At 36.4% G+C, this 14,138-nt stretch overlaps 1 protein-coding gene and 1 long non-coding RNA gene across 3 annotated transcripts in view; one reads left to right on the forward strand and one right to left on the reverse strand.

Annotated features, from left to right (window-relative positions):
- The window catches only part of LOC137487832 (uncharacterized), a 46,962-nt gene extending 33,219 nt beyond the window's left edge, over nt 1–13,743 (reverse strand). The window contains exons 1-2 of one of the 2 annotated variants that reach the window (XR_015510876.1): nt 13,535–13,623; nt 13,392–13,435 (exon numbers count right to left, since the gene is read on the reverse strand). This is a non-coding gene — a long non-coding RNA (uncharacterized LOC137487832). Of the gene's footprint in view, nt 1–13,391; nt 13,436–13,534 lie in introns of both variants that reach the window. The other variant, XR_015510877.1, reaches the window with a different exon arrangement.
- ccka (cholecystokinin a) lies at nt 2,753–7,076 on the forward strand. Its single transcript, NM_001386383.2, is given in 3 exon segments — nt 2,753–2,835; nt 3,820–4,062; nt 6,637–7,076. Coding segments are annotated over 2 exon segments (372 nt in total). The 5' UTR covers nt 2,753–2,835; nt 3,820–3,821; the 3' UTR covers nt 6,768–7,076.
- Nucleotides 13,744–14,138: the final 395 nt, after the last annotated feature.

Here is a 14,138-nt window from a genome sequence, read left to right on the forward strand (position 1 = left end):
CCGTGAGACCAGTGTAGGTTCACACCTCTGTATTTAATGGTTCACACCATTAAATAATTCTTGCACTGAATACGCTTAAAGAAATTTAGATTTTATTTCAAAACGTAAATATAATATCTAACAAGGGTAAAATAAAACATTTTATATATTTTGCTTGTTTTTACAAGGTGCGAATTAATTAATCACACGTTATAATGTACAGAATAAAGACGTCAAGCTACATTACACTTTTATTGTTTTGATTTCCTTTCCTTCCTTTGAACCTAAGACACGGCTTAGTATCAGTGAAGTGAAGTATTAAGAAGTGAGGAGAATAAGCTCCTTGGACACTTATGTTTCTTTTCATTACTCAACCGGTTGAAACACTGCTGTAAAGCATCTGTCAGGCAGAAGTAAAGCCTGAGCTTAGAGAAGATCTAATGTTGAGCTGAGCTGCTGGTTCTGCTTTTACCTGCGTCCCGCTTCTCTTCTGGAGAATCGTCTGTTATTTTCTCATAGCAGTGCATTCAGTGGGTGTTCAGAATTCAATGAGCGAAGGATCATCAGGGTCAGACAAATTTATCCATCCATCTAGTCCCAGATGAGCACTTTCTCTTTTTTTATTATCTTTATTGTTATATTCACTTTCTGTTCTGTTAGGATCTTACATGCAGTAAAGCAAAAAGCAGGCATCTGCATCATAAGAAGGATCTGTCGTTTTTTTATGTAGACAATCATGAAACATCTTCTTGGTGTTATGTAAAAGGGGTTATTTAATCCTCCTGATGCACTTGAAATCTGTAGACTATTCCATCTTATTCTGGGCTGGTTTGGATCAGATGTATCGTCATTAAATAACAATCATTATTCGCTATTTTTTTCCATGTACTTTCTGTCTGATCCACAGCTTCTTGTTAATTAGTGTTTTCTTAGTGCATTTATCATGTATTCACTTAACGTTGTTTATTAAAAATGCAAAAATTCACTACACTACAAGTGACAGCACATTCATTGTAACAATATTCATTCATTTTCCTTCAGCTTAGTCCCTTTATTTATCAGGGGTTGCCACAGCGGAATGAACCGACAACGTATCCAGCATATGTTTTACACAGCAGATGCCCTTCTAGCTGCAACCCAGTACTGGCAAACATCCAAACACTTTCGCATTCACACTCATACACTACGGCCAATTTAGTTAATCCAATTCACCTTTAGCAAATGTCTTTGGACTGGGGGAAACAAGCACACTCGGAGAAAACTCCAACACAAGGAGAACATGCAAACTCCACACAGAAATGCCAACTGGCCCAGTCGGGACTCGAACCAGCAACCTTCTTGCTGTGAGGTGACGTTGCTAACCACTTAGCCACTAGTAAGATGAAGGAGAATACCAAGGAGAATATATTAAGAAACACAATATACACAAACCAAACTACCCTACCTGACAAAAGTCTTGTCGCCTATTCAAGTTTTAGGAACAACAAATAATAACTTGACTTCTAGTTGATCATTTGGTATCAGAAGTGGCTTATATGAAAGGTAAAATCCTCTAGATTATGCCTATTTTATTTTATGATAATGCCGTGATTTTAATTGTTTAATTAGGACAGTAAGGTCTGACTTTGTTTAGACAAAACTCTTGTCACTTAACAGAACTAATGTCCAGTATAGAATATAAAGTCATGCTGCAGTGGAAACAGAATGAATATTGTGTCTGACTCCATCATGAGCTTGGAGGACTGCATCAATACATCTCTGCAATGACTCAAATCACTGATTAATAAAGTCATCTGGAATGGCAAAGAAAGTGTTCTTGCAGGACTCCCAGAGTTCATCAAGATTCTTTGAATTCATCTTCAGTGCCTCCTCCTTCATCTTACTCCAGACATGCTCAATAATGTTCATGTCTGGTGACTGGGCTGGCCAATCCTGGAGCACCTTGACCTTCTTTGCTTTCAGGAGCTTTGATGTGGAGGCTGAAGTATGAGAAGAAGTGCAATCCTGCTGGAGAATTCACCCTCTCCTGTGGTTTGTAATGTAATGGGCAGCACAAATCTGATGCCTCAGGCTGTTGCTGTTGCCATCCACTCTGCAGATCTCTCGCACTCCCTCTTACTGAACGTAACCCCAAACCATGATTTGTCCTTCACCAACCTTGACTGATTTCTGTGAGAATCTTGAGTTCATGCAGGTTCCAATAGGTCTTCTGCAGTATTTGTGATGATTGAGATGCAGTTCAACAGATGATTCATATTAAAAAAATCTACCTTCTGCCACTTTTCCAAATGATCAACTAGAAGTCAAGTTATTATTTGTTGCTCTTAAAACTGGGATCCACAACAAGACTTTTGTTGGGTAGTGTAGTCCTTCAAGGATTGCCATGTCTGGCTATATTAAGAGAAACCCTTTGAGATCTACCAATCTAAATGTCAATATCCATATTGTTACATTAAAACTGCATCATAAGCTCTGTGTGCTACTCGTTTAGGTATGGATGATAAAATGCACTGCTTTTAGAGGTGTGTGCGCGCACATTTAATTAGGATGCTGTGACCTGTAGAGATCCTCAACCCCCTTGACTGACAACGTGACAGTTTGTATCCTGTGCAAAAAATATCCTGTGCTGCTTCTCCCGCTATCTGCGTCAGGCTTGCGCAAATAATACACAAGCTCATTCACAGACAGTGGATTTGCGCCTGTCTCTACGTGGGTCAAACAGAGCCAGCCCACTCCCATCGCTATTTAAGGGCCTCTCCTGCGCGGTTGCAGAGAAGTTTCAGACACACACTTGTTCTGCAGTCAGCGTGTGTTTCTCCAGCTCTCTCTGCGTCTCTGCAAGAGTCTCACCTGAAGGTATGAGCTCAGTTTATTTACTTGATCTTCAGTGGAGGGGTTACATGCTTACGGGAAATGTAGTGTTTACAGTGTTAGATCTTTTTTTTTTTTTTTTAATCAGGTTGTTGTGTGAAATATTTTTTTAGCATATTTATTGTGTACTTTTCTGTATGTTTTTTACTTTACTGCAAATTCTATAACATCCACTTTCCCAAGAGGTTGGTAGATTTCTGGGTTTTAAAATGTGTAACCAGATAAGCTAGAATTTATCTTTTTTAACAGGTCGTTGTTGTATGTCACACAAATTAATTTTTTTTTGTGTTTTTATATAAATTTTTAAAAACTAATTATTTATATATATATTAGTTATGGATATTAGTAATTATTGGGAAATAGACTGGGTCTTTTTTCAGTTCTTACTGCTTTCTCTTATTGGATTCATTTTAGCTGATGTTTTATTTATTAACACATAAATAAAACATTTTCATGAACAAATTGAAGATAATTGCTTTTCAATGGTAAAAACTAAAAAAAAAATTCAATTAAAACCCCAAAATTAATATCCATTTGGAAAACTTTTTATTAAATTTTAATTAAATTTGCATAAACTATGAAATATAAACATGACAGATTTGCATCTACCCAAATTACACACTATAGCCAATAATTTTTTGTCGCCAGTAATCCTATTTTGTCTTATTTATTTACACCTTTAAAACTAATTTAGTTATACCTTTTATTCATAACCTTGGATGATTTAAATGATAGACAGATAGACAGACAGATAGATAGATAGATAGATAGATAGATAGATAGATAGATAGATAGATAGATAGATAGATAGATAGATAGATAGATAGATAGATCGTTTAAAAATCATTATTAATCGTCTTGATAGAAGATTGATCTCTTTTGATGGTAATATTTTTATAGTTTGACTCACTAATCCTCATGTTAATTGAATTATAAAGCTGATGAATCTGTAACCTGTGTGTGTTTCAGATATGAACGCTGGACTCTGTGTATGTGCCCTGCTGGCTGCTCTCTCCACCAGCAGCTGCCTTTCTCTCCCTGTACATTCAGAAGATGGAGCTCAGTCTAATGTCGGCTCCGCAACAGGACACACGCGCCACACCCGCGCAGCGCCGCCTGCTGGACAAATCAACCTGCTGACCAAACCAGAGGACGATGAAGAACCTCGCAGCAGCCTAACCGAACTACTGGCCAGAATCATCTCAACCAAAGGTGCAGTTCTTCAAAAATTAAACACAATAAAAAAAAATCAAATATGCACATGCCAATATTTCATTATTATTAATTATTATAAATATTTAGTTACATGTTTAGACTTTTACCATGTTTTTTTTTTAAATGGCATTTAAAAAAATGTAAAGTCTATTTGAAGTCATCATTGTGGAGATAGTGTTGTGTTTTATATTTTAATATATTGTCAGAATTATTAGAATTTATTAATATATAGGTATAGGGTTTGTGTTGAATTATTATAATTGTATAATATATACATAATATATTATAATATATATAATATAATACATATAATATATATACCTCTGTGTGTGTGTGTGTGTGTGTGTGTGTGTGTGTAACCAGGGGTTGACTAAACAGGGCATACTTAATTAAATACTTAGGCTTTATTTCTTTGAAATGGCATGTATAAAACAGAAAGTTTATTTAAAGTCACCATTGTGAAGATAGTGATTGTGTTATATATTATAATATATTCTTAGAATTAATTATTTTAATAACCAGAGGATGATTAAACGAGGCAATGACAATGCTTAATGAAATACTCAGGCTTTATTTCATTGATACGGCATGTTTAAAGTGTATTGGAAGTCATCATTGTGGAGATAGTGTTTGTATTATATGTTATAATATATTGTTAGAATTGTTAGAATTAATATATATTACCAGAGAATGACTAAACAGGGCAATGGCAATGCTTAATGAAAAATCTAGGCTTTATTTCCCTGATATAGCAAGTATAAAAGGTAAAGTCTATTTAAAGTCACCATTGTGAAGATAGTGATTGTGTTATATGTTATAATAAATTGTTAGAATTAATAAACTAATTAATATATATAAAACAAAAGGATGACCAAACAAGGTAATGCTAATTTTAATGAAATACTTCATTTTATATATATATATATATATATATATATATATATATATATATATATATATATATATATATATATATATATATATATATATATATATATATATAGTTGAAGTCAGAATTATTATTAGCCCACTTTTGATTTGTTTTTTTTTGTTTTTTTTTAAAATATTTTCCAAATGATGTTTAACAAAGCAAGGAATTTTTCACAGTATGTCTGATAATATTTTTTATTCTGGAAAAAAAAAATGTTTTATTTTGGCTAGAATAAAAGCAGTTTTAATCTTTTCGAAAACCATTTTAAGGTCAAAATCATTAGCCCATTTAAGCTATATATTTTCTGATAGTGTACAGAACAAACCATCATTATACAATGACTTGTCTAATTACCCTAACCAGCCTAGTTAACCTAATTAACCTAGTTAAGCCTTTAAATGTCACTTTAAGCTGTATAGAAGTGTCTTGAAAAATATCTAGTCAAATATTATTTACTGTCATCATGACAAAGATAAAATAAATCAGTTATTAGAAATGAGTTATTAAAACTATTATGTTTAAAAATGTGTTGGACAAAAAGCTCTCCATTAAACAGTAATTGGAGAAAAATTTAATTAGCTGGGGGGCTAATAATTCTGACTTCAACTCTCTCTCTCTCTCTCTCTCTCTATAGATATAAATTAATTGATAAAAAATAATAAATTAATTGATATGATGAATGCACAATTTTAATGAAATACTTTACTTAATTTTTTTGATATGGCTTGAATAAAATCTAAAGCCTATTTGAAGTCACCATTGGGGAGATAGTGATTGTGTTCTATATTTTAACATATTGTCAGAATTATATATATATATATATATATTTTATATAATATTCATATTATTTATATAATAAAATTATATATTATATGTATGTGTATGGAGGTTTCCCAGTACTGGGTTGCAGCTGGAAGGGCATCCACTGTGTAAACCATATGCTGGATAAGTTGGTGGTTCATTCTACTGTGGCCACCTCTGAGGAATAAAGGGACTAAGCCAGGGGTGTCAAACTCAATTCCTGGGGGGCCAAAGCCCTGCACAGTTTAGTTCCAACCCTGCTCCAACACACTTACCTGTGGGTTTCAAACAAGCCTGAAGGACTCAATTAGTTTGATCAGGTGTGTTTAATTAGGGTTGGAAGTAAACTGTGCAGAGCTGCAGCCCTTTTGGAACTGAGTTTGACACCTGTGGACTAAGCTGAATGAATGAATAAATAAAGATTGTGAATTGCGGGTGTAAAAGTGCTGAAAAAGTAGGGATGGATGGATGGATGGAGGGATGGATGAATGGATGGATGGACGGATAACCAGAGGATGACTACAAATTTAATCTAGTCTATTCAGTCATACATGCGATACACATTATCTAACTATTAGTTTGGCACTTGAAATTAGTTTGGCACTTGAAACTTATTAGTTGGCAGTTAAAAACAGCAACAACGACAACAAAGGTACAATTCCCATAGGAATGACCTTGATTATCTTAATATGCATAAATTATGATCATGCCATTTGAACAGCACTGACTTAAGCCTATTAGTTTCATCTTTTACTTCTTAAATTTTAACTCTATCAGCATGCAATGAATTCCCATGTAAGCAATGCATTTTAACTAACCGATTTTGTCCATCCGGACAGGCTCATACCGCAGAAGTCCCGCTGCAAACAGCAGGACCATGGGTGCATCTCACAGAATAAAGGACAGAGATTACTTGGGATGGATGGATTTTGGCCGACGAAGCGCCGAGGAGTATGAATACTCCTCATAAGACCCATTCAACCGATCACATCAATCCATCCGATTAGCCGATCATCTGTACAGAGTCACCCGCTTTTAATTTCAAATCAAATCACAGTCTGAGCTCGGTCTGATGTAAATTTGTTTGTACAACGAAGATGATGCAATATTTAAATAAATACGTGTCCATCGATATACATTTATTTTGCAGAAAAAAAATGAGTGAGAATGTAGTGCTTTTATCCTCATAACTCGTGTATACTGTATATGATTTGGTCCTCATTTTCGACATATCACAGGTGTCTATGAATAAATCATTGCCTTAACTCACTCATCTGAACTCCTATGCCTCTTGTGATTCATTGTGTTGCATTTTGAGAACATTAAACAACAGCAACAAGTATAGCAATACATAAAAATGACACGAAAATTAGCAGGTAAAGAGGAAAAAATGACATTCACCAGCTGAAGCTAATTATCCGTGTTAGCTTTTCTTAGCATGCATCTTCAATTCGCCATTTGTGTGGCGTTGAGGGACCGAGCCAACAGATTACAGTTAATGATCTTATTATGAAAGCTTTCTCTTATTTGCCCCCCGAAGCTGCATTGCCAGCATTACAGCACTGGGTAGCCTTCAAATCCAATTCTCTCCCCTTTGCCCGAGGGACAGATTAGAGCTCAGGCAATAATACCCGATTCTGCCATGCCAGAGAAACACATGCAGACGGTTCGACGACGCTGCGTGGTTTATTGCGCAAAACACTTGAGTTAGCACATAATGGATGAATCGCGGGCTGATTATTGCGAGCGAATGAAGGGCTACACCAAACAAAAAGAGCCATTATGCCACAGGTGTGCCTTCGTGAAAGAGATTTCATTCTGTTAGACAATATAAAGTGAACCAATAAATGCACGCTTACACACACAGTGCCAGACATGAAAAGGTTTGCAACCGGGGCAATTAAATGTGTTTTGGCAATGCAAATACATTGTCTGAGCCAACTAGCCAATTCTCTTCTTTCACCCCTCCCTCACACGCTGACAAATGCATCTTTCAAGTGTTTTTCACCGACTCAACTAGTGTTAGCTGACTGATACTGAAGAGTTTGCTGTTGAGCATAAATAAAGCACCTTTAAATTAGCATTAGTGAAACAACAACAAGTTCCAGAGAGAAGTATAGTTGTTAACTAGCTGTCTGTACTAGATTTGAACCAAATTTGCACTTTGTTTCTCCCACAGTCCAAACACATTTGCTATAGGTGAATTGAATAAACTATATGGCTGTATGTGTGTGAATGAGTGTGTATAGATGTTTCCCAGTACTGGGTAGCAGCTTGAAGGGCATCCGTTGCATCAAAAACATATGCTGGATAAGTTGGTGGTTCATTCCACTGTCGTGACCCCAGATTAATAAAGGGACTGACCCGAGAAAAAAAAAGGAATGAATGAATAAATAAATTAAATGATTAAAATGTTAAAAAATTATTATTTTTAAATATAAAAACCACTACCTCCATGCCTCATCCCAGTTTATTCATGACAATTTACATTTGTATAATATTATTAGTAGCAGCAGCATCATTAACAAATTAGACCTGAATTTAGAAATAGTTTTGAAGCACATCTTTGCACTTAACAAATGACATTAAATATGTAGGCTTATGGATGTCTTCAGTTAAGGAAACACGGTTGAATGTACAGGAGTAAAAAGTATTGCTAAAGAGGCTGAATGGAGGAGGCTCGTTCTTTATCCTCGAGCTGCAGATGGTCTGTTTAACTGTTTTCTCGCTAGTGAAGCGTTCAGTTTGTCCCACTTACAAAGTCCGCCATGTAAATAGCAAATGTACTACGACTCTTAAAGGGAATGAGAGATGTGACTCTAATTGACTTAATTAGTTATGCCTAAAACACTCGCATAACTCATTAAGAGAATAAGCACAACTCTGTTAGACCATGCGCCAGGCCGCAGAGCATATTTTCCATCCTTAAATTAGCAAAAAGGGATTCAGACACACCCTTAATGCTTTTGCGCCATGTGCTTTAAACTTTGCGCGTAGATCGTTGAAATGGAACCCACAGAGTTAACAAGACATTTATTTTAATAAACTATTTTTAATTATCATACACAATCCATTAGAAACTTTGTTCAATTTAGATCGTTTCACAGTTCTTCAAAAAACTGATCACTGAGAGGAAACTGTTTACATCATAACGAATGCCAATTGTAGTGGTGGCTGCGCAACCACTTCCCCACTTTAGGTCTCACTCTCTATATTCGGCCTATTATGAGATGGTGTTGAGGACTAAACAGACAAGTGCACACAGAGGCCATTATAAGCATTCAAGTCCACAGGTGCACATGAATTGTGCCATTTGGGACAGGGCTTTAGCATCACCCTAATCAAACCCACCTGACTGTAACTTTCAGATGAATCTAAAGACCTGGATTAGCTTGCAGGTGTGTTTGATTAAGGTTGGATCTAAACCCTGCAGGAAAGTTAATCTCCGGGGGCCAGACCTGGAGCCCCCTGCTTAAGAGCAAATTAGCATATCGAGGAATGATATGATGATGGGGCATCAGCGTCAACACTTCCCATTCACTTTGAATAGGTGACGTCAAGCATTGCCGAACTCCATTGTGGATCCGTCAGCGCCGCTTCAGAGGCGTTGCTCGCTGCAGAAGTTGGGACTAGCTCAACTGTTCAAGCGCCAACTGAAGCGTCAGCCAATCAGATTGCTATATACAAATGCACAGCTAGACAGTGGCCTATTGCTGACTGAATTTCATTGGCTGATGCTGCTATGACGATCGCTTCAGCCCCAACTTCAGACACGCCCTCAGTCAAGCGTTGACACTGAAGCCCCGTGTGAATGGCCTCGTTTTGAAGATGCCTCGTTTTCTGAGTGTACTAATGACGCAGACAGATGGGTGACACTGATATAGCATTTGGACAATTTAATCTTGTGTTCTGTTCTCCAAAATTGCTCGTTGGAATAAAAAATTTGAGAGATATGCTCCAAACCAATACAATCTCACAGCAATTTTTCATTTTTTGATGTTGTAGCTGATTCGTATGTATTTGTACGATGGCATTTGTAAATTTAAGTGTGATTTGCTCTTCCCCATTGATGGTTAGGTATAGGGGTGGGATTTAAGGGAAAACAACCTCAGTTTTTTTCTGATGTGTGACTTTTATTTTAAAAGGCGACTATAAAACTCATACCAACTGACAAGTGCTCATGTGAATCTTCGTTTTATTGGTAACAAATATGGCAAAGTTCAAGCTCACTTGAAGATGTAAAACAGGAGCTTTAAACTTATTTTTTACATCTGGTTATAACTGTACAAATGTGTTATTATTTCTTAACATACTGTTGAATAATTGTCTGCATGCTCATGGCTGTACGCTGGTCCAGAGCTAGGCTGATCTTAGTATAAATTCAGTTCAAATCATAGATGTACTTTTCTGAATGAACGTTGGGAAGGGGAGTCTATTGTTTGACCGCCTCCTGTTTAAATTACACTCAAGTTCTGCTCGCTCCTACGTCATAAATAGAAAATTAATCCAGCGCCTCTAGTGCCTAGTGATAAATATAGATTTTTATTATATATGCATAGTCATATATTAAATAAATATATACATAAATATACACAGTACACGCATACATAGTATGCAAATACAAGCTTTTATCTTGGATGCAATTAATCACGATTAGCACTAGTTTATAACCTTGGAATGAACGAACTTGCTCAAGCGGACAGAAATAAAACAGTAACTCAAATGAATCTTTATTACAATCGAGGTCTACAGAGGACTATATAGGGGTGGGGGGTAGTGTCTTTGCACATTTCGGGCCCCTTAACACCTATTCAGCATCATCTAAATGCCACACTGCACTCATCTTGTGATGGCTACTTCCGGCAAAGATGATCAAGCATGTCACAAAGCTCAAATCATCTCAAACTGGTTTCTTAAACATGATAATGAGTTCACTTTACTCAAACAGCCTCCACGGCCACCACATCTCAATTCAGCTGAGCACCTTTGAGATGAGCTGGAACAAGAGATTCACCCCCTGGGTGTACAGCTGACAAATGTGTGATTATATAATGTCAATATGGGCCAACATCTCTGTGGAATAGTTACAGCACATTATTGTAGAATTTATGATTGACAATAATGCGCACTCTAAAAAAATAGTAATAAAAAATGAAGCCAATTTTCTTGGTCATACTGCGTTCCTGACACTACTCTAAAGGTCAATATACCAAAGGTCAACCCGGCGGTTATGATGCCGGTAAAGGATTGATGCAGTTCTTTAAAAAAAAAAAAAAAAAAAACTGTACCTAGTTATTTGCCTAGTGATACATACACAATTGATGATACAGTATATTTATTATTGCATAGTATAAATAAAAGTCTTGGGAGTGGACGGACACTAGTACATTTTGTCTACTATAGCCCCTTTCACACAGTGATACCGGTAAATTTCTGGAAAATTTCCGGAACGACTTTACCGGTATATTGAAATAAGCGCTGTTCACACAGGCAAGGACGTTACGGAAATTTTCCGGAAAAGAGCATTCACACATCCATTCCAAAATACCGGTAAATTCTGACATCATTCACCACAAATGAGCTTTAAACGGCTGCGCTTCTATTTGTAAACATTTGACTAAATTACAAACTCTGTGGATGATCAATATTGTGAACAACTTTCGCAGGATCACTTTCTCATGTCGAGATGTTCATAATATGTGCGTGTGCAGGCGCTCATAGGCGCACGCAAAGCTTGAAGGTAAACAAACAACGGCTTATCAAAAGCATTTCATCGATGATTATTTACACAGTTGGCATTAAGAAGAACATATAAACGTGATCTGACTAACTTCTAGCAGCTAAATGTGTCTGGAAAAATATTCAAAGGCTTTTATCCTCACAAACCGCGCGGACGTAAATGCGTCTGACTGTTCTGATTGGCTAAAGCAGACGTCTCACGTCAACACGTTCTAGACGTGCACGCGCTTATTACGGGAATCTTCCTTCTGCGTTCACACAGCGCAGCATTCCGGCAAATTGCCGGTAATGTTACAACTTCTCTTTCCGGAAAATAGCCAGAACGAATTTACCGGTATTTTCAAAAAGGACCTGTTCACACATACAACCTTTCCGGAAAATTGCCGGCAATTTTCCGGAAAGGTCTGTATGTGTGAAAGGGGCTTATGACTTATTGATCGGTGAAGCTTTTTTCTGAATCATGGAGAATGTAATTTGTCCTCAGGAAATGTTATTGTTTAATTACACAGTTATTAACTGTAATATGAACTGTATTTTACTGTAGGACAGGTATCCAGTATGTTGCTGTATTTTAAAGTTGCATTGTGAAAATGAATTTATTTCACAGTAAAGATAGACATACAATTCTGTAAATACATATACAGAAAGATAAATGATATTGTTAATGTAAATACAGTATTTTTGCTGTAATTGATTTACAGTAAGTTCCTGGCGAACTGCTGCCAGTAATTGTTAACAGTGTAAACTGACCATTTATAACCATTTATAAAGGTTTTCCCTGCTGAAAAAACAGCTTAAATCAGCCTAGGTTGTTTGGCTGATTTTAGCTGGTCGACCAGCCTGGTTTTAGAGGGGTTTTGGCCATTCCAAGCCGGTTTCCAGCCATTTCCAGCCTGGTCTTCAGTGGCGGATTTAGGCATAGGCAATATGGGCGATTGCGATTTCTGTGTAATCATTTTTGCCGATTAAATTTAATGCAAACTCATATCTTAGACAACTTTAATAAAAGTTTCAGGAGAAAATATGAGACTACTCAGCATAATCTTGCAAAAACCAATAGTTGTGTATTTGTGCTTTCAGTATGAATGTTTCTATGGAAACCCCTCTTGAGCTGGAGAATGTCATCTGAATATCATCACTATGGCTGGTGCTCTTCAACAGCGAGTGGCCTATTGATCAGTCAGTTGTGGTTTGAACACAAGCGTCCACTCGGTCCATGCAAATTTACAAGACAAGGGCCCTCAAGGCTTACTGTCAGCTCAAGATCAAACAATGACAAACTCGCAAACGTAAACTGGGATTTTGCGAACCCTGTTGTTGTGACTGTTTCTGATGGCCTTTCTCAGACTTTTAAACATAGTTACTCATGTTTCAGTAGCATATGGATATGGAGTTTCTGGGATGATATTTAGATTGCATTGATCAGCATTTGAACTCAATCAGCTTTGCTGGCTGCTGAATCCAGATAGTTTAACATATTTTCTGTTGCAAACACAAATGCTCTGGATCTCAGTGTTGGTGAAGTCCGCCATCTTGTGTTCAACAATAATAGTGCATCTAATGGTGGATCTTACTGCTTGTGTTTACTTTATCAGATACAACCGCTATTGGGCTGTATCAAAATCGCTACAAAACCCTGACGCTCATATTTACTATATTAGTCCACTAATTTAGTTCACTTCATGGATTGAATAAAAAGGAGTGAGTGAATTTAAGCACTAGAAGGAATGACGTTTTGATTGACAGTGAACATGTTAAAAAGAAAAAGTGAAGTCATGGCTCCTATCTGTTATATTTTTGTGACTTTTTATGCCTAAACCTAAATATTAATTAGGAAAATAAAATATATACTTACGAAGGAGAGGCATCATCAAATGACCTAAGATGGCCACACATGTTCTGTTTTAGAGAGAAAGCAAGATAAGAAGAGCTTCCTAGGAAACAAGTTACAATTTAAAAGTCGAAATGTATAGACATTTTAAGAAATAATGAATTTACCTGTTGAAAGAGTGCCGATAGTCGAGCTAACCGTGTAGTTGAGCAGAGAAAAGTGGTACCTTTGTTTTGTCAGTTGCTGATTTGAAAACAAAAAGGCGGGAAAAAAAAACGTAAACTCAGGACATGCCGGTTCTAAATTGTACTATTGCTACGTGAAAAATGAAACATGTTTTTGAAAGTGTACCTTAAAGATTTACACAGTGAAAGAAATAAAAAGGTGTATCTTTTAAAATCTTTCTTACCATGCAAATGACTTTATTTTTAGTGCAGATGAAAGTCTACCATAGAAGGTTTTAAAATGTGAATTTTGACAGTGGAAGAAGGTTTCCTGGTCTAATTTCGATGCCCGTGTGTGTGCTTGTTTTGTGAGAAACTGATGGAACCAGGATGCAGTGTGATGATGAAAAGCCAGTGGAAGAAGTGTGAAGCTCTCAGAAACGTTCATGTCAGTGATGGTTCCTTGTGCAAGTGAGCATTTTTAGCAAATTACACATTTTCACAGAATTAAGGACATTATTGGGTAATTATAAGAGTTTAAGATGTTCTAAACTCCATATATCTTAAATCAATTGAGCTTCAATGTCTGGGACAAACAAACTGGATC

Source organism: Danio rerio, chromosome 16 (assembly GCF_052040795.2).
Source record: "Danio rerio strain M-AB ecotype USA chromosome 16, GRCz13ab, whole genome shotgun sequence".
Classification (NCBI taxonomy): domain Eukaryota; kingdom Metazoa; phylum Chordata; class Actinopteri; order Cypriniformes; family Danionidae; genus Danio; species Danio rerio.